This window comes from Coffea arabica, chromosome 2e (assembly GCF_036785885.1).
Source record: "Coffea arabica cultivar ET-39 chromosome 2e, Coffea Arabica ET-39 HiFi, whole genome shotgun sequence".
NCBI lineage: Eukaryota > Viridiplantae > Streptophyta > Magnoliopsida > Gentianales > Rubiaceae > Coffea > Coffea arabica.
In genome coordinates, this window is record NC_092313.1 from 20,664,927 (window position 1) to 20,688,200 (window position 23,274).

At 35.8% G+C, this 23,274-nt stretch overlaps 2 protein-coding genes across 2 annotated transcripts; one reads left to right on the forward strand and one right to left on the reverse strand.

Annotated features, from left to right (window-relative positions):
• Positions 1-4,595: 4,595 nt before the first annotated feature.
• Positions 4,596-15,183, reverse strand: LOC140036841 (ATP-dependent DNA helicase Q-like 4A). The gene is made up of 26 exons (XM_072079798.1): positions 15,042-15,183; positions 14,122-14,212; positions 13,845-14,018; positions 13,177-13,231; positions 12,279-12,692; positions 11,923-12,096; positions 11,703-11,833; positions 11,083-11,461; positions 10,869-11,000; positions 10,250-10,336; positions 10,022-10,149; positions 8,542-8,662; positions 8,307-8,458; positions 8,104-8,239; positions 7,574-7,697; positions 7,424-7,494; positions 7,235-7,303; positions 6,923-7,051; positions 6,685-6,843; positions 6,499-6,579; positions 6,260-6,421; positions 6,054-6,109; positions 5,749-5,878; positions 5,558-5,652; positions 5,180-5,257; positions 4,596-5,101 (listed from the first exon to the last, which is right to left on the reverse strand). Exons 2-26 carry the CDS (start codon positions 14,142-14,144, stop codon positions 4,690-4,692), a joined length of 3,672 nt encoding a protein of 1,223 aa, XP_071935899.1. The 5' UTR covers positions 14,145-14,212; positions 15,042-15,183; the 3' UTR covers positions 4,596-4,689.
• Positions 15,184-16,417: 1,234 nt separating this feature from the next.
• On the forward strand, positions 16,418-22,356 carry LOC140036842 (thiamine biosynthetic bifunctional enzyme TH1, chloroplastic-like). Its single transcript, XM_072079799.1, has 10 exons — positions 16,418-16,556; positions 16,647-16,898; positions 17,035-17,109; positions 17,303-17,378; positions 17,527-17,602; positions 18,578-18,712; positions 19,406-19,470; positions 19,559-19,686; positions 20,704-20,960; positions 21,637-22,356. The coding sequence occupies exons 1-10, from the start codon at positions 16,512-16,514 to the stop codon at positions 22,166-22,168; spliced, it is 1,641 nt and encodes a 546-aa protein (XP_071935900.1). The 5' UTR covers positions 16,418-16,511; the 3' UTR covers positions 22,169-22,356.
• Positions 22,357-23,274: the final 918 nt, after the last annotated feature.

Here is a 23,274-nt window from a genome sequence, read left to right on the forward strand (position 1 = left end):
CTGATTTGGACTGGATTGTTACCACAAAATCAAAAGTAAGGGAGGTAAGTGAAATTTTGAGAACCTCAGGGGATGTCAGTGAAAGTGTCAGAAACCTCAGGGGAGGTTTCTGAAATTATCCCTAGGGAAAATTGCAGAAACCTCCCCTGAGGTATCTAACACTTGCACTCACCTCCCCTATGGTTTGAGAAATAGCACTGACCTCCCTTGAATTTACTGATTCTTTGCATATTCAGTCCAAGCGATTAAAATATTGTTTTAGAGAGTGAAATGAAAAATTTGTACCATATTTGCCCTTTGTACTACATGCCAAGTAGTATAAGCAAAAGAATAATAAAATACTATAAATCAATTAACAATTAATAAAATTTAAGGAATGTAGTTTATGGGCAAATAAGTGTTACCTATTCAAAGTACCAACTCTTTATGGGTATTTTACTCTCAAACATTTAATTTATGATAAATACATCAATGTTTGTAAGTAAAATTCAAAAAGTGTTACAGTAATATTCTTACAAAAAGGAAACAGTAGGTTATCTATTTAATATAAATTATATATTTAAAAAAAAAAGAAATGGCCCATAAAGTATTAATTCTTTATGACTTTCCTCTATTACATGAACAAAGTATTGACTCTTTATTTGTATTTTATTCTGAGGTAAAATACAAATCTTTTTTTTAAAAAAATTTAAATTGCTTGTAGAGGTATCAAATTTAAATTTGTATTTACTTTCACATATTTAATATTTATTAAATACAAAATCTACTAGTTTTCCTTTCATAAAAATATTAGTATAACACTTTTTCAATTTTAGTTGCAAACATTCATGTATTGAACATAAATTAAATGATTCAGAATAAAATACCCATAAAGAGTCAATACTTTGTTCATGTAATATAGGAAAGTCATAAAAAATTAATACTTTATGGGCTATTTTTTTTAAAAAAAACATTTAATTTATATAAAATATATAACCTACTGGTTTCCTTTTGTAAGAATATTACTGCAACACTTTTTGAATTTTACTTATAAACATTGATGTATTTATCATAAATTAAATATTTAAGAGTAAAATGCTCATAAAGAGCTGGTATTGCCCATAAAGAGCTGGTATTTTGAATAGGTAATGTCTATTTGCCCATAAACTACACCCCTTAAAATTTATTAATTGTTAATTGATTTGTAGTATTTTGTCATTCATTTGCTAATACTACTTAGCGTATAGTACAAAAGGCAAATCTGGCACAAATATCTTATTTCACTCCCTACAACAATATTTTAATCGCCTAGACTGAATATGCAAATAATCAGTAAGTTCAAGGGAGATCAATGCTATTTCTCAAATCACAGGGAAGGTGAGTGCAAGTGTCAGAAACCTCAAGGGAGGTTTTTGCAATTTTCTCTATAATATAATTAAAAATAAGAATATTATGTAAAATACTAATAGCATGTTAATATCAAAAAAGTCACATTCATATATGTATGATGTTTCATCCCCGCAGGGTAGTTCGACCGATCATGTAGTTATTCTTTAAGACATTGACCGGTGTTCGAATCTCGTAGTTAACGTGCTCGGAGTGTGTTGGGACACCCTCTCTCGGGCTGCAGGGAGATTAATCAAACCGAAGGTTCGGATACCCCCATGTCGGAAAACAAAAAATATATATATATATGTTTGATGTTTCAAAATTATGTAATAAGGCAGTATGAATAAAATAGAATGATTAAGTTTCCATCTATGAAAAAAATAGAAAAATTTCCATCTGTATAACTTAAGCCATAGTCTACAAGTTTCAAATAAAATTTAGGGGTTCATTTGAAAAATATTATCAGAATTTAGCACTATCCTTGCAGATTATAAAGTACTTTTAGGTGTATTAATAGTTTTATTAAACTCTAGGGGTCGAAACATAAAATTGGAAAAGCTTTGAACTCCACGGTAATTTTCTTCCTATTTCTTTGTCTTTTCCTCGCGTCGCCACGCAGCCGCCACTTCATTCATCTTATCTTCCTTTCCTTGGCAATTGCCCAGTCTTACCGTCTTATCTTCTTTTTGTTTTCTTGATTTTTTTGCTTGCCTTTGCAATTTTAATTTTGTTAGTTGTTTCTTTTCAAACTCAAAAAATATCAAACTTTTCATCTTTTCTTTTTTTTTAATCTTTTTTTAAAATTTTTCTCCTTTCTACAATTTTCTTTGTCTTTTTTTCATTTATTGACATGAGATCCATGAGGTCTTGTTTAAAAATTAATTGTAAGAGGTGGTTTTGTTTGAGTTGATGCCGGCTGATGATATGTGAGAAGAACAAGAAGAAAGCGGGAACAAGTTTATGTTGCAGAGAAGTGAACTCACAGGCGAGGGGAAAAAATGGTTAGCAGAAAAGGAAAAATGGGCTTGGCCCCTGTCGGGGTTTCTATCCCACATCGGCTTTGGGGGGGTTGGGATTTGGGTAGTTAAGTCACTGGGAGCAATTCAAGAGTTGCCGGCTTTTGGGTTGACTTCTGGGATTAGGTTTAATTGGTCAAATTTCGTTTCTCGAAAGAAGAAAAGGAAAAATGGAATAAACCCGATTTTAGTTCTTGGTTTGCGGTTGAACTCCGGTTTTGACCAACCGCGTTTTAAAGACAGCTCGGACAGGATGCCAAACCATTCTCGATTTTACCGATCCAATCGATCAGTCCGGTCCAAGTTTGAAAACAAGGATTTTTGGCAAATGGATATTGGCGATTGAAGAAAAGTTTTCGTCACTCTACTCTCTTCTTATTGTACAAATTAGGAGTGCAATCAAGTCAAACTGCTCATGAGTAGCTTGCAAGCGGCTTGGTCAAAAGTTTGGCTCAAGCTCGAGTTATTCGCTACATTCAACGAGTCGAGTTCAAGCTCCAAAAATAAATACTGAAGTGCTCGACGAGCTTAATTGAGTTTTCATATTATATTTATATTATATGTTCATATTATATTTATATTATATATATTGAGAAAATATAATAGGTTTAGTTCAAAACTCGAGCTTGAGCTTGAATAGATCGGGTTTGATATTTCAAACGAGTCGAGCTTGAGTTTAATTTTATTTTATCGAGTCGAGCTCGAGTCCAAATTTATATACTCGTTCGAGCTCGAGCTCGAGTAACACTGATTATGATCGAGTTTGAGCTCGAGTATGGTACTACTCGAGCTCGACTCGACTCGATAGCACACCTAGTACAAATATCCTGTAAGACGAATTCGATTGTGTTTGAATAATATATTATTTGGGATAATTATTTTTAAAAAATTATTATTTTTAATGTGTTGTATGTGACATAAAAAAAGATTGAAAAATGTGTTAATAATGTAAATAAATAAAATTTGACAAATAATTTACTATCCAGGAAATTCTTCCTTTATGTATTATAGCTTTCTCTAATTTGTCTCCTCAATTTAATTAGTTTTCTCTACTATTTAATTAGTGTTAAATTATTGTTAACTAATAATAGAGAAAATTCGTAATAGAAATGATTTTAAAAATGTTGTGTGAATATGAATTATTTAGTAATATTTTGGGTAAAATACCAAAAAACTCCCAATGGTTTGGTAAATGTTCAATTTAACTCCCTCTAGTTTGGAAACCGACACTATAACTCCCTGTGGTGTTGACTAAATTGAAAATTGGATAGAAAGCATTCAATCTAAAGGTTGTGTGTGAAATGTCAATATTGCCCATACTATATGTAAGATGCTTTCCATTCAATTTTCAATTTAGTCAAAATCACAGGGAGCTATAGTGTAATTTTTCAAACTAGAGAGAGTTAAATTGAACATTTGACAAACTATAGGAAGTTCATTTATATAAGGGCAATATTGACATTTCATGTATAACCGTTAGATTGGATGCTTTCCGTCCAATTTTCAAATTAGCTGAAACCACAGGGAGTTATAGTGTAGATTTCTAAACCAGAGGGAATTAAATTAAACATTTAGTAAACCACAAGGAGTATTTTGGTATTTTACCCTAATATTTTAGTAAAATACTAGACTTTATTATTTGGAGTTGTCTATTACTTTTGGCCTTATTTATTATTTTTAAGTTGATTTTTACAACTTTAAACAATAGTAGAGTTTCTCTTTCTCTCTCTTTTTTTTAAGATAAGATTTGTTTTCAAGACTGTTGAGGTCTACATAAAAATAATCACTAAACTTTGTTTTGAGGATAACTTTGATACTTAATTATTAGACAATACAATTTATTGTGAATAAAAATAGTGTCTTGGGTTATTTTTAGAGTACGGAGTGCTTAGCATCTTTTGGAATTTGGCCGTGGGAAGTTTGGTTACGCGGTACATAATACACTCCAGCAAGGGTCAAATTTTGTTAGCAAGGAGATCCGGTTACCTTCTTTCTTCGAGATATCACTCGCCAAATTTTATATTTCACCCAATGAAAATAATAGTGGAGAATGGAATGTATAAAATCTAGTATTCGAGGAAACAATTTTTGAAACCATGGCGTTAGATACCGACCTTAGCTACAGTACTGTGTTCGGCAAAAGTCCAACATATGTGGAAGTCTAGGAACTTGTACATTTTCTTCACGGTTCTTTAACCACAACATTTCCCATCCTTCCAATGCATAAATTTCTCCTTCAAAATTTGGAAACGGGAATGTAATCATAATTTAGTTATTCTTTGAAAACGGACCCGTATTATAGGACCTAAGCATAAACCTTGGTAGCTGGGGATGACCATGAAGGCAGTACTCTCCCCCCATTATTCACATCAGCCTTTGAGTTTGTGCTATTAGATTGAACATCACAGTTCAATTCATCAAAATCCATATCATCATCAAATATGCAGTCGTTGTCGGCAACCAGATCTCCACTATCAGTAGCTTCAACACTAGAATTTTGCCTTTTCAAAGTCCTTTTCTTAGACCGACCTGTGCTCTCGTTGAAGTCTTCATCATCTCCTGACTTCTCAGCACGTTCTTTGACAGTGTCTCTTCTCCTTTTCATGGAATCAGCACTATCGTTACTACTGCTGCCACTGGTTTTGTCTATCTTGTGTTCCTTGATGGTAGCCTCAATTGTTTCCAATACCCTATCCCCATACTTGCTTACTTTGGCCCTGTATATATACATAAATATTACATAAAACAACTACTAGATAATCAAGAATTCCAACCAAAGTGCGTGTGAAACTTACTTCCCGATTCCGTTTATCTCCAGAAGCTCATCCTTTGTTCTAGGTATTTTCTTACTGATCTGCTGCAATGTGTCATTTCTAGCCACAGAACACAAACCACAGTAAGACTTCCATCGTCAAAACTTCCAGCACCCTCACTCAAGAAACTAAAAAGAATATGGGTGGGCAAGGAGGTGAGGAAATGGAAGCTGAAAATGATTCTGAACTCTAGATCACAATCCAGAAGAATGAGTATGAATCGTTCTATTCATGTATAATTTGCTCATCTTCTGTCTCCAACTTAGATCAGGTCTCAAAGAATGTAACCTTAGGGTATTAGGGAACCAAGTTACTGAAGTTACTGGTTTTTTTCAAATTAAGAAGTCTACGGAAGCATACCTGAATATATGATAAGCCATGACGCCGTCTCCAGCTTCCTTAACGAGAATAGTTCTAAGCATCCGCAATGCAGTATAAAGTTTGGCTGAAAGGTTCTGCAAATGCAATCCCCATATACAAAGTCAAAAATAATATTTTTGTGCTTCAGGTATACGAAGGAAAAAAGCCATGTATTTGCATATACAGCAGACCAAGTCAACTTCCGCTTGAGGTTGGCCAGGAGAGATCATTTCTGGAGAACCCTGCTTTCCAAAGGTCAGTGAGCCTTTGGCTGGAGTTGCTGCAGACGTACCCCATTTAGATGGCTTGGTGGAGGGAAATCTGCATCGAACAGCAACTTAAATATAAAAAAAAGCAAACCCCAATATATTTTTCAAATATCCCTTAAAAATTCCTCCATCTCAAGGCAATTAAAATATGCAATGGCTACTGTTACACTTTTCAGTCAGCCAAACAGATCTAAGGTTCAAGTCTATACGAGTCAGAGCAACCAAACCTTAGTTTAATAGGCTGGCCTCTGTACAAAAGATGTTGAACCTTAGACTCATTCACCTGAAAAAAAAAAACAGAAACAACTGTAAATCCGGAGTCCATGCCAGCGAAATGGAAATAGAAAATAAGAAAATAAAATTTTCACTCAGTTCATTGGACCCAAACATGATTGTTGAACAACAGTTAAACCCTAGGCAACCCTCGTTATACCTTCAACACAGAAGATGTTGATCCAAAAACATCGCTCTTTTTTACATCCTCCACAAGAATATCCTCAATAACAAGATGACGCAGCACACGGGATGCTTCACCCTTGAGAAGATGTTTTCCAGCTCCGTGCAGGCTCAAAGTCTCATGCCTGTGTTTCTTCACCTAGAATTTTACACGACAAAATAACGTCAGAAACACTAAGAAAAGGATTAAGGGACAAGTCGATCTTTAGGACATACAAATTGGTTTAAGGATCCCCTGTAGACTTCCAAGATATGAGCTGATGCAAACTGTTGTCCAGTCATCTTTACCAATTCCACCTGATTCACACATAGAATAACATAAATCTTAGACAAAACAGTGAGATAGTCAAACTACTCACAGTGAGATAGTCTAATTAAGGACAGATAAAATTACTCTCTGACCAATTGTTTTGCTATATTTGTGACATCCTTCTCGATACAGCTTTGAGTCTTGGTACAGTTGTCACATGTTTTTTGACAATTGAGAGAATCAAATTTCTCCCCAAAATGAATAAGCTGTAGGAGACGCCGGCAATCAACATTATTTTCACAGTAACTGACCTGAAAACAGTTTAATTGGGAATTAAGTGACTCTGTCATTCCAATGACATCAACAGTGAGACTAGGCCTAAGAGAGTACCATTCTGAGAAGATTTTCAGTATTCATTTCCAATATTCTTCCTGAAGGTTTAGCACTAGCACGATTGTATCCAGATACCCCAAAACTCTGCTCTACAGTTGCTTGACTAATCATATGCTTTAGTCGAATCTACACAGAAAAAGTGGAGTAATATACATGTGTAACGACCAAATGAACAAAGAGAACAAACGGATCAAATAAACAAGAGACCAGACTGCAGAATTATAATTGGCATGCCACAGAGATACATATACAAGACAGAAAAACAAAGAATAATAGACCAAAAATACAAAAATAGCATCAGCAACTTACATAGTCACTATAACTGTAGTACAACACACAAGATGAAGGCTGGCCATCTCTACCAGCACGACCACACTCCTAAAACATGAAAAAAGTCGATGTCCTACGAATTAGATATTTGCAACACCTCATTCAATAGTTGTCAGAAGTTATTTTGGTAAGAAAGAACAGTTTAAAGAGCAGGGCTGCATGTATGACCTGATGGTAACCTTCAATAGATTTTGGAAGTGAGTGATGAATGACAAAGCGAACATCTGGCTTGTTAATACCTGAATGACCTCCTGTTAGCACGAGTTTAAGTATGAAATTAAAAGTCTTAGAGAAGGTTCCATCAGTAGGCAATCATACCCATTCCAAATGCGACAGTTGCACATATTATATTTATCTCATCCTTGCTCCATTGTTTCTGTATAAAAGCACGCTGTGCAGCATCCATACTTCCATGGTAAAAAGCTGCTTTATGCCCACATTCCTGAACACACAAGCACTCCATCAAACCATCAGAAAAGAACAATTTTCCTGAAAGCGTATATGTATTTCATACATCATGAGGTAATTCTTCAACCAAGTTGATCCTTATTGAATTTCATGATTGACAACCAAAGGCTTTCTTCTAGGTTGTGAAATAATTGCTTAAGCTGCATAAAATGATATAACTGCAATCTCATTGAGTTCCAAGGTTAAATAGAGATGACATTACAGATTCATCTACTGAATTGAACAGGTTACACCAAATTTCTGGATGCTTCTTAAGAATTCCTCTTTCTATCAGTTTGTGGATCCACAAATGACTGGATTACTTTAAAAAATTGAACCATGTTGATTTAAATGTAGATAAATAAATATAGAAAATTGAATAAAATTAGCCAGAGATTAACCTGTAACTTTTCTGCAACTTTTTCACAATCCATTCTTGAAAGACAATAAACAATTCCACATTCATCAAAATGATTTTGCCTTATGAAGTTGTCAATATCATCCACACATTTCTTTGTCTTTGGGATAACTGAGTATCTGCAATACAGGCATAATTAAGACTCTATAAAATTTCAGTAAACAGTGTACTTAATTGAACATTTACCGTAAGTTTGGGCGGTTAAAACTTTGTTTAAACACAATGCAGTTTACAAGGCCCAGAGCCTGAACAACATCTTCTTTGACACTGATTGTGGCAGTAGCAGTCAAGGCTAGAACAGGTACACTTGGAAACTTCTGTTTCAAGACACCAAGACCCTGGATGGGTTTCAGAAGAGTTAAGAGTCAACTAAAAAACAGTTAAACTATGTAACAGAATTGAAAACATTGTGGTAGGCAACCTGATAATCTGGTCGAAAATCATGTCCCCACTGGCTTACACAATGAGCTTCATCAATTACAATCCTAGCAAGCAATCCACGACCATTCAGACCATCCAGTTGTCGCAGCAGCACGTCACTTCTGCACTTAAAGATGACTTGCATTACAAAATTTCACACCCTAGCTAGAAGTTGCATCACAGGACATTCCAATTCCACTCCAACTAAGATTAAAATGCCAAATTTTGTTGTAGTCAACTTTAACAAGTTTGAACAGTGGCAATAGCAATTGAAAAATGAACTGAGTTTGACATATTTATTCAATGCATCATATTAACTTGCACGACATCAGTACACAAACCAGATTATTACATCATAGGACTTCCAATACATTACAAGACTAATAATCAAAACAACAGGTCACACTCAAGCTACCTTTGGTCTTAAAATGTTTGGCCCACAAGCGAACCTTAAGGTTGCACTATAGCATGCACTAACTTTATCTTCTTTTCAAAAACAGCATAGTTATTCACGGGTAATGGGAAAAAGGAAAACGTCTTCATTGTGCTGGCATTAAAACAAATACGTAAAATGTTTAAATCACATATTTTTGAAGAGTGGAGAGGGATATTATCTACAGAAACTTGTACATACCAAGACTCTAGGTGTGTTTATCCAGAAACATTCCTCAACTTTTGGGCACAAGTAAATGGAATAGGAAGAATACAACTGCTGCAAAGGGGGAAAACAGCTTTAAAGAGGAAGACTACAGCAAAAAAGAGGGGGGAAAGAACCACAAACACACATTTTGTGATAGGAGACTATTTGAAATAATCACTGTAGCACATTTGTGATGTAATGTATGTGAAATAAAAAGGTGGTTGGGAAGATATAAAGTTGATTGGAAATTGTGTTTGTGATGTAAGCAGAATAATATTTGGGATAAATTTTCTATCCAAACAGGAAGACTAAGACAACAAAAGCTTTACATAAACACTAAAAACAAACAGAAGATAAAAAGAAAGATTTTCATAATCCTTGGGCAAGATACTTTTTGACAAGGAATTGGATTTGCAAGACACAACATAAAAGACTCCATCATTTGCATATTTCACAGGTGTTCTAGGTCTTTTCTTTCAGCAAACATTACAGCATATCCTATGAAGAAGCTCAGTGCTCAGATTGGTAACTTGCTTACCTAGTAGCAAGTTAATTTAATTCAGCAAAGGCTGATACTTTACATAATAAGCCAACTTCCTGTTTTCTCCAACAATGAGTAGATCTACCAGTCAATAGAAACTTTTATTCATTCTATTCACAAACCAACAAGTTACTTGTCCATCAGCATATGTAGATTTTAAATAACCTATCCAAATGAAATAGAAACTCTAGATATCCAACAGAATACAAGATAAGTATGAATCCAGCTTCCAGCATTTTGACCCCTTCAGAGTGAACGGAAGTGAAGCATGTGAAGTTAAAAAGAAATACAACCACGCACTTAGCTACTTTCTCAGGGGTGACATATAGCAGCTTGTATTTACAATAATCTGAATTCAGCTCCCTCAAAATCTCCTGTTGCTCGCTCCACTCCATGCTGGCACTTAGATAAGCAGCAGGAATGTTTGCCTGTGGTAATAAGAGATATAATATAAGAGATCATGAAGGGGCTGTAACATAGAAAGTGAAAATGGAATTAAAAAAAAGTTAATAAACCTTGTAGCAGTACCTGTAGTAGATGCATTATCTGATCTTGGATGAGTGAAACAAGCGGGGAAACAACCAAAGTTATCCCAGGGCATATAAGAGCAGGAAGCTGAGAGAAAAACAATAACACTCCACTCAGGATACAAAGAAGACAGCAAAACCCCTCTCTCCTAGTCCAAAGACAATAGCATCTGATTATACTGTACATGCAATGTGATCACAAGTTTGATAGAAGGAAACATAAGATGAGCTACAGATGTCAAAAAAGAGGACCACAATTAGATTTCCTTTCTTAAGAATCCCATGCCTAACAATACAACTCCAAAAAGCTTTAAACATTCCTAGGAAAACATTTTAAGGTAGTTTGTCACCTTTGTATGCCAAAATTCAGGATATAGAATTAGCAGTAACATGAATAGTTTCACATAAATATAGGATGTATTATGCACAAGAATGAGAATGGTTAAGTTTTACATGCCATCCCACTGAAAGCACAAATAGTGCAGAAATTGAATGGATGAACTTATTCTGGCGTGAACTAAGATCTTAGACAGACACAATCCTTCCCAGCTTCTAGCTTCATGTTATTACAAGATAAGAAAAGAGAGGATTGATTAAGAAAATAATAAACTCTCTTTCACCTGATATGTGAGACTTTTTCCTCCTCCAGTTGGCATTAACACGAAAACATCATGTCCACACATAGTTGCATTGATCACTTCTCTTTGGTTGGGGCGAAAGGAATGATTGCCAAATACTCTCTTGTTATTTGCCTGATAGAAGAACATTGACAAAGCAGATACAATTACATGCATATCTAAAACTTTAGAAGCCAGAATATACTGGTTTGCACACCTCTAGCTTCTTTGTCCATGGAAAATCACGGCTACTCCATTTTTTGTCATTGGAACCTTCAATATAATTGACTTCAACATACTTAGGAACATATGGTTCTCTCTCCAAAGGAGCTGCTGAAGCTCCATACCAGTCTGTGGAAGTGAATGAGACTGACGATGAATCCCATCTATCAAAACCATTTGGCTCACTATGTGCATAAAATTGAGGATCCAGCCTAGTGGGATCCATCTTAAATGGAACTGCTGGAGGAGTTTCATATTGAAAAGCCGAAGGAGTTGCTGTGGATGCAGAGAAATGTGACGTTCTTAGCTCATCATTAACTAAGTTAGCACGAAGGTATTTATCTAGTTGTTGAATTTGCATGTTCAGCTGCATCCTGCCATCAGACAGGCAAACAAGCATAATTTTAGATGCTGTCCACAACCTACCAAAAGAAGAACAGAGACGCAGTATAGGAGGCATAGAGAAACCATAGTGTTCTCCATTGCATTTTCTTGGTGTTAGGAAACTGATCCAGTAAATTGTTCTTTCTTGTTTTCTGTAAGCACCATGTTCTTTAAGGTATTTAATCTTAAATTTTGTAGATTGTATGAAAGAAAGAATGCAATTGCCCAAACCTTTCTTGTCGAAGCTTCTCTATCTGATCTGACTCCAAATCAGTAATATTGTCAATAAGTTCATTAGATATCCCAATAAGCATATCCTTCAGCTCTTGTAAATGAACTGAAGCTTCCGGACAAAATCCTACCTGTACCAATATCAGCTGGTCATACATAAGTACTTCCATAGTGATTCCAAATGGGTAAAATATAAGTGGAAGGTACTACAAGTGGATACCTGGAACCCATGACTGCATTTCATGCACAACTCTGGTGGCAAACTTGTTGCCTCGGGTTCCACTAAGTTATCTTTATTTACAACTGGATTAATTGGAGGAAGTTTGGATATTGATGGTTGAGGTGTGCAAGTTGACTGGTAGTGTTCCATGACTATTTGGTCCACGTCAATATTCTGAAACAGAGTGTTGAGAAATAAAACCAAGATTTAATGCACAGAAAGCATTAATTTCTGCTAATTACATGACCCAACAAGCAAATAGAAAACGATGAATTTCTCATGATTTAATTCATAAGGTACGGGAAAGTGTGGTAGTGATTTGGATATCATCACAGTAAGCAATGAAAATCTGGTACCTCAAGTATATTATCATCATCAACGCCCTCAGGATAAGTATTTCCAGATCTTGCCATGTCACTGATATGAATTGAATGATTGCTAGGTGGATTTACAGCTTGCGGATGAAAGCTGCTACTGAGTGATATGTGTGTACCAGTCCTCCTTACTTCAGCTACGCCATAGCCAGATGTTGTAACTGAAGTTGCTTTGTAACTTCCTGATTCACCACCTCTGATACTACTTTGTCTGACTGCTTGATGTGATTCCACATTTGCTTGAAATGTGCTTTTTATATCAGATACGGACTGGTGGATAGGTTGCCTAGAAGCTCGAGATACGGAAGTGCTAAAACCTTTATTTAGTGGCACAATTTTTCCAGGTTTTACATAATTCCTGGAAGAAAGCTCGAGAGTTGAAAGAGCTTGCCAAACCTGCCAAAATGTCAATATTCAAGGAAAAATATGTATGAAGGATCCATATAAAATTTCCTTACCTGACCAAAATTGCTATCTAATCAACTGATAAGCATTGAACACAGTCATACAGATGCACAAAATAAAGGTCAGCAAGCCTTTAGTTTTACAGGACAAGTAGTTGTTTTATCAAAATGTGCCAAAATTTTAACTTGCTTCTCAATTACTAAAAATGGCTAGCAACACCTTCCATCTTTCTTGATAGCTGACAGCCAAGTACAAGTGCAGAAGTAGAAGTGGAAAAGAATACATAATATGCAAAAATCAGGAGTCCTCTTTAGGGCAGAGGATGCAAGGTAGTAGAGAAAGTAGCTGTAAAAAAACCTATGTAATCTTTAGCAAAAATATTACAGCAATGTGCTACAGCAAATGACCCTGTGAAGTAGAGGAAACTCATTATTATGCCATAAATCCTCGTTAGCAATGTCAAAGAGCAATTCACCTTTTCAACTTCCTGACTGTACATTCTTACATTCTGGATGTTAAAAGCCATGGACCTAGAAAAATGAAAAGGAAATGCACAAAGTGAGAAACTTCACAGGTTAGAAAAAACCTTGATAACCAATAAATAAAACTAAGCATGCCAAATTTCCAATTAGGATACAAGTGATTCTTTTATTCTTTTCAAAACACTCAACTAAATTAAAGCTAGACTTGCTTTATGGAATAAGAAAGAATTCTTATTGCCAAAATTTAAGGAAATGCACAAAGTGAGAAAGTTCACGGGTTAGAAAAAAACTTGATAACCAATAAATAAAATTTAGCATGCCAAATTTCCAATTAGGATACAGGTGATTCTTTTATTCTTTTCAAAACACTCGACTAAATTAAAGCTAGACTTGCTTTATGGAATAAGAAAGAATTCTTATTGCCAAAATTTTTAATACCAATTTACGGCACATAATATACTCTAGAAGACAGGCAAAAGTGTAAATATGAACCAAGACAATTAATTGCTGAGTTCTCATAAATATGCCATGCATCAACAACTGCTGAAGACCGGTACAATTTTCCACAGCTAAAGATTGAAACCTCAGATGCTTCATTAGAGCAAAAGAAAGCAGAAACTTAGTAAGTTAGTGAGCCATGAAAGTTTTCACAATACAGTACCTTGCAACCATTGCTTCTTCAACACGAGGCTTTTGTATTGGCAGGGAGAAAAGGAAATTTGAAGTCAATAGCTTATCTTGGCTTGAAGAGTTGTTAAATGCATTGGCATGATGAGACCAATTATTCCTTGGTAGCCCATTATCAGCCTCGGAACCTTCACTTGGATACTTTTGACTACATGTCACAAATGAGAAGACAAATATCAGAAAAGTTAAATTAACACAATCACTAAACTCAAGAGAAAAAAAAAACAGAAAGCACAGTTCGCTGTACTTGCCTCCTTTTCTTAACTTCGGACATTGGTTAACATATTAACCTACATTTATATGTGATGCTCTTGCTTGAATGCCAGGACCACGTAGAATAAGCTACAAGATGTAATATACCCATTTCAGCAAAGTAATAGTTGAAGATAAGCTACAGACAAAAGGGATATGTGGTTTCTAGAACAAAGGGCAAAAAATTATGCTGCAATGAATATATAGAACGAGCAGAAAAAGTTGGAAAAGGCTGATTTTACTGCATGTTGATAAGTTAACAAGAGTTAGTCATGCTTCTTTTCTTGAAATTGCAAAACAGACGTGTTCTTTCCATATGGTACAAGTCCCAAAAGTTGGAACATTTAGAGGCTAATTGCAAACAACCATTGCTTCTGGTCCACAGAAGTTTAAATGAATAATGCAGACTAAATACAAATCAACTAAATTACCATCATTGCCACAAGAAATTAGACACTCTTGGCTCGAAAAGTTAACAATTCGAGCAAAAACGTGCATTGACTTATCTAAAAGTGAACAATATAATATAACACCGTGTCATTATAATACTAAAAGTGAACACTGAAATTAGAACAATATAAAACTAATGACAATTATAATAATTTCAATTAATTATAATTCCAAATTTTCTAAAAAGTCAAACTGTTAAGAATATTAGGGATAAACAAATTTCTCTAATTTTTTTTCATAAACCCGACAAATGCTTATTCTATGGTCAGATTATAAATCTAAGAACAGTAATTATCTCGTAACCGACCGCATAATCCAAATGTTCGTGTTTTGTTAACCGATTCTAAACCTCAAATAACCCTTCACAATGACATTTTCAGATTTTTTTAATGAAAACCGTGAGTAATTTTTGAATTTTAGACATGAAACGGGAGGAGATAAAAAGTAGACGTCAAGCATAAAAATGTACCGTTGACAACTGAGGTTGGTCTACGGTTGGAAGTTTTGTCAAATAGGAAGCTCGCCGGTGCGTCTATTATCTTCGTCTGCTCCGTTGTATTCGTGCGGTGGGTATCGGAGAGGTGTAGAAATGCAGACCGACTGTGTGACTGTGTGAAATGTTGGGGAAGCTTTAAATTATTGAGCGTTGGCGCCTGGCGGGATAATTTCAAGGTAATTTTAGGGCTGAATATGTGGGCCGCGACCCGGCCCATTACTCGTTTCCAGGTGCTCTTTCTCTACTCCATGTATTTCCTTCTTTAATCCATTTTCATTTTCTTAACGTAATGGATACATATTTTGAGTTAAACCTTTTTTTTTCTGATTTTGAGTTAAACTTTGAATTGTTAAAGCTTTAAATTTATAAATTCTTAAACTTTAATGGATAAATTCTTAACTTAATTTCAAGTTTTAATTTTTTTTATTTAATTTTGATTGCTTGTTATTCTGACAAGAAAACGATAGTTCAAAAAACCAATTTCATTTTTTAAATAAATATTGGAATGGAGGAAATGTGCAAAAAATTGAATGCATTATGCTCCTACTAACTCTTTTTATCTTTTTCCATAATTAATCAAGCTTCCTCATCAAATGCTTAGCTACGCAAATAAAATATACTTGATATTGTTAATATACTTTTCTTGTAGTACTAAAATCACAAAAGCTAAAGTAAAACACAATCAATGTTTTAAAAATACACCTTCTTGACCTTTTGTTGGCTCAAATTTTTTAAAGGCAAAAAATCACTTTAAACCTTGTGTAGATTTTTGTTATTCATGTTGTTAAACAAAAGCACTTATAGTGCATCATTGCATTATTTGACATAAATGGCTATTCGAATAGCCACTCTTTTACTAAAAGAGAAAAAAAAAACACACGCGTGTGTATATTACTGTATTATAAACATGTTTTTGAATCATTTTTTTATTATATATATTTATATTAAATTTATTATTTACATTTTTTCCAAATAGTCTCAATCTGAATATACCTTCAGTAGGATTTAGAATTATGTACTACCATTATTAAAACACATGTACAACTAGTTTTCTTTGAGATCAAGAGTTAGGCATGAATGAAGATTCAGTAGTGCTAACTTTGGTTAAAAAGCTATAATATAAATTCTGAATTTAAGAAAATAAAAGGGAAAAAAGAATATCGAAAATAGTCTTTAGAAAAAAAAAAAAAAAAAAAAAAGAGGGCAAGAAAAGAAATGTTAATAGCACTCCAAAATTTATTATTCATACTCCTGTCTAAAGAGAATTGTATAAAGAGGAAAAAAATGCCATAGAAAAGATAACGAGGTAAAAAAAAAAGAAAAAGGAAATATATATGTCAGTCATCGATCATCACGCCGTAAATACAAGAAAAGTCATCCCACCAAAATTACCAAATGCAATGCAAGCGCTTAAAATAGGAAGATAACTTTTGGCTCAGTCGCATGGGATTCCATTGCACTCGCGTCTTCTCAACTCCTAAGGCCCCGGTAATTTTTCAATAGAACCAGTACCAATTTTGGCTAATTTACTAATTGCCCACTCAACTTAAATTTCTCTTTTATTTTCTCAACTTTCAGAGCTTTTCCCTGTTAAAACCGGAGTTAATTTCTGTAAAAGTTCATCAACTTAACAAAGTGAGGGGTTTCGAAGTTAAAGCAGCAATGCAACCAGAGGATCAGGTAAGAATTCCGCATGTTCTCACCGTTGCCGGTTCCGATTCCGGCGCCGGCGCTGGAATTCAAGCGGACCTCAAGGCATGTGCTGCTAGAGGAGTCTACTGTTCCACTGTTATCACGGCTGTCACTGCGCAGAATACCGTTGGAGTTCAGGTCAGTTCTTATAACCTGTATTATTGCTTTTATCTGAGCCGAGTTAGTATATTAATTGGTTTCTGCCACCGGCTTAATCGCTGTTTAGTTGTTGCATTTATGAGTAATAGTTAATTGTTGGCTTGTGTGATCTTAGGGTGTGAATGTTCTGCCGGAGGATTTTGTCCTGGAGCAGCTGCACTCCGTGCTATCGGACATGCGTCCTGATGTTGTAAGTAAATGCTTAATAATGTATACGCCAGTTTAATTGCCGTTGGTTTAGCCTCTTTATTTTTTTTTCCGTAAACATGTTTTTGAACAAGTTCTTGGCTTTTGTTTAAAACTTTGCATTATTTCTTCTATTTGAAGTGGAATGCATATTGATTCATTTGAGTTGACATGTAAGAGTGCTGACCTAATTTTAGGTGAAAACAGGAATGCTTCCTTCAACTGGTATAGTCAAAGTCCTCTGTAGATATCTTCAGGAATTTCCAGTTCGAGGTAATGCAGAATTAGATGATTTAATTATTTCTATGAATTTCAATCCAATAAAAGGTACTGCTCAGATAACTATATGCTTATCTTCTAATATACATTCGAGTACTATTAATTGGACTTTAATGGACTGTCATCGTTATTCTGAAGGCAGCTTTAGTGGTTGATCCTGTTATGGTATCTACAAGTGGTGACACACTGGCTGGTCCCTCTATTCTTTCTAGCTTTAGGTATGTTAAGCATTAAATCTCCATCGATACAGAAGTTAGTTTATTTTCTTCTCCCCTTCTTCCTTTTGTATGCCCCAAATAAGTGGTGCCTGGTTGTGCTCAGCGGCCTCATTTCTAAACAGGAACCTAGGCTCTTCGTGCTTTTTCACTTTCTCTGTCTGAGTAGTTATGCCAGGCTCAATAACCAGTAAAGATACTTCTATTTACCTCTCTACTATGGGTTACCTCTGAACTCCCTTTATGACTTTTTGGTTAAGAAAACATCTGTCAACCTGTTCGAGATCATATGTTTAATAAGTAGAAGTTAGCTGGAATTGGTTGGTCATCGTATAGAGTGGTCATTTCATGCTTGGACTCCCCCAAGTTATTCCCTCTCAGTTGTTGTAGTGTCATTATACAGCCTGTGCTTATTACAGTGACCTGGAATGATGCCTTACCTTCATTCGGTATGAACTTGCAGAAGATATGTGTCATTGCATCCCCGCATGCATCCTATCTACAGATGTTATCTGGTAAACATTGTCGAGTCCGCTTGTTGTATCTTACCTATTAATTAGTGCAATACTAATTCTGGAACGTTCTGCAATTTTCTGTTTTACCTCATTCAAATGTATGGCCATTGAGAATGCAGTATTACCTCTCGTATCTCATTCCATTTGGACTTCCAACATTTCCTTTTTTTTCCTTACTACTTCAATACTGAAGCAGCAATTATATGAAAATGCAAAGCAAGGAATGTCCTCTAGTTTGGCTTAGATAGTGTAGGCATTTGCTTTAGAGGACAGAAGACTTCATTGAAGATCTTATGAGAACACACATCCACTGTTTTCATTTCTTTCTCTGAGGTTGGTTGTGGGTCTTGGCTTACTTGCCAATTGCTATGATTTATCTCAAAATCTTCTAGAGTAATAGTCCTTTTTCTTGCTTCTGTAGGTAATCCTGTCTAACTGATTGTTTCTTGTTTCCCAATAATAGGGAGGAACTGCTTCCCATGGCTGAGATAGTTACCCCAAATCTAAAAGAGGCGTCTGCTTTGTTGGGTGGTATGCCGTTGGAATCACTTGCAGACATGCATTCTGCTGCAAAATATATACATGATTTTGGCCCAAAGTGAGTTGCTTCAAATGCATCAAACCATAACTTTTGCATGGCTAATTAATTTGAAATTTGAAGTCTTCATGTACCTTATTATGGGACTTGATAGGTTGGGCAAAAGAGCAAATCTCTGATTATCTTCAATTATTTTGTAGATGTAGAAAAGTTGAGGGTACTTGTTAGCTGGAAAAGCTTTTTGGAGCATTAAATAATGTTAGTTGAGGTTTCATGTCGACTCATAGCTAATTGAACTTAGCATTGCCTACATCAAGGCGCTCCATAACATGGTCAATGCATTAAATTTGTCGGGTCCAAATCCAATTTGGTAGTTTGTGACCACATTTTACTCGGCTTTGTGCATCATCTGCTTTTGTTTAGGGGCAGGCAGCTCTGAAACTATTATTTGCTGAGAAGTAGGGAAGCAACTGGAAGTCAAAATAGCTTGCTCGCATATTTGATCGGGCTTTAGAATTCACAGCTTTTGCATTAGAAAAGGCAATATCGTGGTTTTGTTTTTTTGGCTTCCGTAGCTTTACCGTGTTAAATGGGAATTTACTTCTCACTGAAAATTGCAGGATTAAGTTCAGTGAACACTTAAGCATTAGGTCAAACCTCCATTCCCCCGTTCCTTGTGGAGTTTTTCATACTTTCTTGGTATCTTCTTCTAATTATTGATGAACACATGCTGACTGAAGTTATTTATTTCAGAAATGTACTAGTAAAAGGAGGTGACCTCCCTGCTTCATTAGATGCTGTTGATGTTTTATATGATGGTAATGTTTCACAGACTTCTTGTAGTAAATTTCATGAGTTTTCTCAGACATGAACTTGTATTAATATTTGTTCAGTTTGACCTTGTAGGCGAGAATTATTTTGAGTTCCGCACTTCACGCATAAAAACTCCAAATACTCATGGAACTGGTTGCAGTTTGGCTTCATCTATTGCAGCTGAGCTAGCAAAAGGCTCTTCAGTGATTTCTGCTGTAAAGGTAGTTGACTCAATATCTGCTTTTTTCTATGATAGTGCACCTCTGGTAACATAGTGATACAAGCAGTTTTAAGTCCCATTTTGGTTTTTTATATGAAAATTCAAGAAGCTGACTAAGCATTAGTGCATATGCATAAATCAAAAGGAGGAAGAAGATATTTTAAAGGAAAGTTTTCTCATTCTTAATGCATCTTGCTACTCTCAATGTCTAACTGGGCATGAGCTGTTTTTTAAGTTGCTGATCCATAATATGGTTGTTTGACCTGTGCAAAAATAGACGCTACACTTTTTAAGCCCTACTATAGCATGCTTTTTCAGAAATCTATGTAGATAAATCATCAGTCGGTGCACTTTGGCATTGATATTCACTGAATCCTTAATGATTGGTAGTGTACTTAAGAGAGGGTATGATAAGAACACTGGTATTCACTTAAAAAGTAGCGGTGAAGGTTGACAGCCTATGACGACAGGGAATTAGAAAGATGATAAGCAATTTCAACTTAATTTGGGTAGTTTATGATCTGTAGGACATTGCAATATCTAAGAGGTGAATGCGAGCAGTAATGACACAATGCAATGAGGGCAAAATTTTTTTAGGGGTTTGAAGATTCACCATGTACCTTAGTACTGTAATGCTGACTATTAAGCTTCTCCATGTTCTCTCTTCTCAAAGTATAATTCAGCAACTTACACAAAGGGAGTGGGATTGTTCCGAGCTGCGTGTCTGGAGAGAGGTGAATGCATGTGTGGTTAATTTGGTTAGCGGAGTCCTCTTTGATCTCCTTGGGATCCTTTTCTTCATACACATCCTAGGAGTTCTTGTCCTCTGATGTTGCATGGTAGTATGTGCATTTTTACTCGACAAATTAATTATGACTAGTCTATGCTGTTCCCCCCGTTTCAGCCCAAAAGGAAAGAACAATTCATTACAGAGTTGTTTATGGGGTTTCTTTTGGCTTCATTACTTGTTTTATATGGTTTATTTGATCCTAAGTTTTTCTTTATCTGGTTCTTTCAGGTAGCAAAACGCTTCATTGAATCAGCTTTGGGTTATAGTAAGAATATTCTCATTGGAAATGGACCTCAAGGTCCTTTTGACCATTTCTTGAAGCTGAAAAAGTATGCCCATGGATCATGTAGGCAGTCCCTGTTTGATCCCAGCAATCTCTTCCTATATGCTGTTACAGACTCAAGGATGAACCAGAAATGGGATCGTTCAATCACTGATGCTGTGAAAGCTGCCATTCAAGGTGGTGCCACCATTGTTCAGCTGAGGTTTGTGCTAATTTGATTTATTATTTTTGTTCCCCCACCCCCCTCTTTGGGTTTTTTAAGTATGGTATGGTTACTACTTTAGTTGGGTTTTTCTTGTGCATGGCTATCCATATCAAATTTTAAAGTTTTACATTAGCCACGTAAACATCTACTTGATTGTTCCTTTGTGTTTTTTGTGCTTTTACTTTTAACGGTTGTGTGGTTTTTTCATTTGCTCAAGTGCGAGCAGAGGTGGATTAAGGAGCAAGGGTATGAATAAGGATACAGCATGAATGAGGCAGATCACCATGATTTTGCCTTTCAGACAGCCTTTGAATAAAAATTCATGCCATTAGCAAATGTTTAACCCATTAAACGCTATGCTTCAGATTACTTATACAGTAAATATGGGTTTGCTATGGTTTTCACTTTTCACATGAAGCTTCAAACTTTTGTAATCTGCTCTGATCTAAACCTAAAGAATCAACAAATAGTGCTGCCATTCGTTTTAACATGCACAGATTATTTTGACAGTATCACTCCGGTGTTTCAGTTTGCGGTTCCCTTGATAAGAAACCAAAATCTCGAAGAAGCAAATCTCATTTTTAGGATGTACAGTGCATGTATTATGCTTAAATAATTTCATCGGCCGCCAAAATCAGTCATTGCTAATCTTACTTTTCTATAACCCTTGAAGGGAAAAGGAGGCTGACACTCGAGACTTTCTGGAATCAGCCAAAGCATGTTTGGAAATTTGTCGCCAACATGGTGTGCCTTTGCTGATAAATGATAGAGTTGACATTGCCCTTGCTTGTGATGCTGATGGGGTGCATGTTGGCCAGTCTGACATGCCTGCTCATGTTGCACGCGTTCTTCTTGGGCCTGACAAAATCATCGGTGTCTCGTGCAAAACACCAGAGCAAGCTCAAGAAGCATGGGTTGATGGTGCTGATTACATTGGCTGTGGTGGTGTATACCCAACAAACACAAAAGAAAACAATCCGACTCTTGGTTTGGATGGGCTAAAAACCGTATGTTTGGCTTCCAAGTTACCTGTGGTTGCCATTGGTGGAATTGGAATTTCAAACGCTCACTCAGTGATGAAGTTACAGGCCCCAAATCTGAAAGGTGTAGCAGTGGTATCTGCGCTCTTTGATCGGGAATCTGTCTTGATTGAGACGCAGAAGCTGCATAAAGTGCTAGTGGAGTCGAACACTGAAATAAGGTGAGATAGAACAGTGAGAGTTTCTATTGTAGAGTGTAGACAAGTTAGCTAGTGAGTTAGACTTGTCTCAAGGGCAATAACTGTAGTCTCCGTCATAAGACTCGTAACTTCATGTCCAGTGACAACCAGGATAAAGGTAAGTTGCTTGATCAAAATTTTAGGTGAAATCAACCATCTTTTATACTGGACTCAGTATATCCCACGTAAGTTCTTACTCTTGGTGATCCCTTGCAGCTAATGTTCTCTCCGTAGCGTGCACCTCTAGTAATCAAATTTGTCGCCACAAAAGTGGATTTCCATTCCTTTTCTTCCACTTTCATGATAAGAGAGCATTGATTTTCTTTTTTGGACACCTAATCTTTTCTTTTCTTTTTTTTATCATTACCTTTTTGGTGTTGTTGATGGGAGGCGTACATCCATCAATCTACCTCTGCCGTTTTTTTTTCAAATGTAAAAAAAAAAGGTTTCAAATTCCCCGTCGCCTTCTTAGTTTGTCGATCTCTTTTTATCTGTCTCTGTATCTCTGATTTGAGTTTGCACTTGGGATATGTGGTGCTGGCTGAGTTTTGTATATCCTACATTCCATCACTGCTAGGTGGACTTGAGAGCCTACAGTTAGAGTACTGGGTGGTGATCCAAGCATGCGTGAACAGTATATTAACGTTGCATTGCAAGAAGAGGGACGAGCGACTAGAGTGAATTAAACTCTACTGGAAATTCTAATCTGTGATTTTGATTTTCGGTTCATGCTATTTTGTTTTACAACTAAAGTCATGTTAAAATTTAGTAGGCAGTTTCAAAGCTAGGTCGTAAGATGTTAGGGCTATGCCGTGACACGCTAACTCAAGTAAAAGTCCAAATATATTCCCGTCTTTCTTATTGTGGTTATTTTGATTTGTTTACTGGTTGATCCAGAATTAAGGAATTAAAAGTTCTAAAAGTGATTCACCGAATTTTCTTTTTAACTTATCGACAATATCGCTGCCTTGACAAATGACTGCACTTGATTGTTAAATGACAAAAGTATAAACGTGTGCGTGTGAAGGGACTGCAAGAGGCCAGCAGAGCTTAGTTGTGGAGTCGGGTTCCACTTTAGATGTGCCGCTGTGG

Bases quoted from the DNA above. Each gene is read 5' to 3' on its own strand.
- LOC140036841 (XM_072079798.1), bottom strand. From the start codon at position 14,144: ATGTCCGAAGTTAAGAAAAGGAG. The intron at 6,422-6,498 runs GTATGTCCTAAA...GTAAAATTCTAG, and splicing joins GGGGATCCTTAAACCAATTT to GTGAAGAAACACAGGCATGA. The intron at 5,879-6,053 runs GTTTGGTTGCTC...TGTTCGATGCAG, and splicing joins GGCCAGCCTATTAAACTAAG to ATTTCCCTCCACCAAGCCAT.
- LOC140036842 (XM_072079799.1), top strand. From the start codon at position 16,512: ATGGGATTCCATTGCACTCGCGTCTTCTCAACTCCTAAGGCCCCG. The intron at 17,603-18,577 runs GTATGTTAAGCA...TCCCAATAATAG, and splicing joins TCTATTCTTTCTAGCTTTAG to GGAGGAACTGCTTCCCATGG. The intron at 18,713-19,405 runs GTGAGTTGCTTC...TATTTATTTCAG, and splicing joins ATACATGATTTTGGCCCAAA to AAATGTACTAGTAAAAGGAG.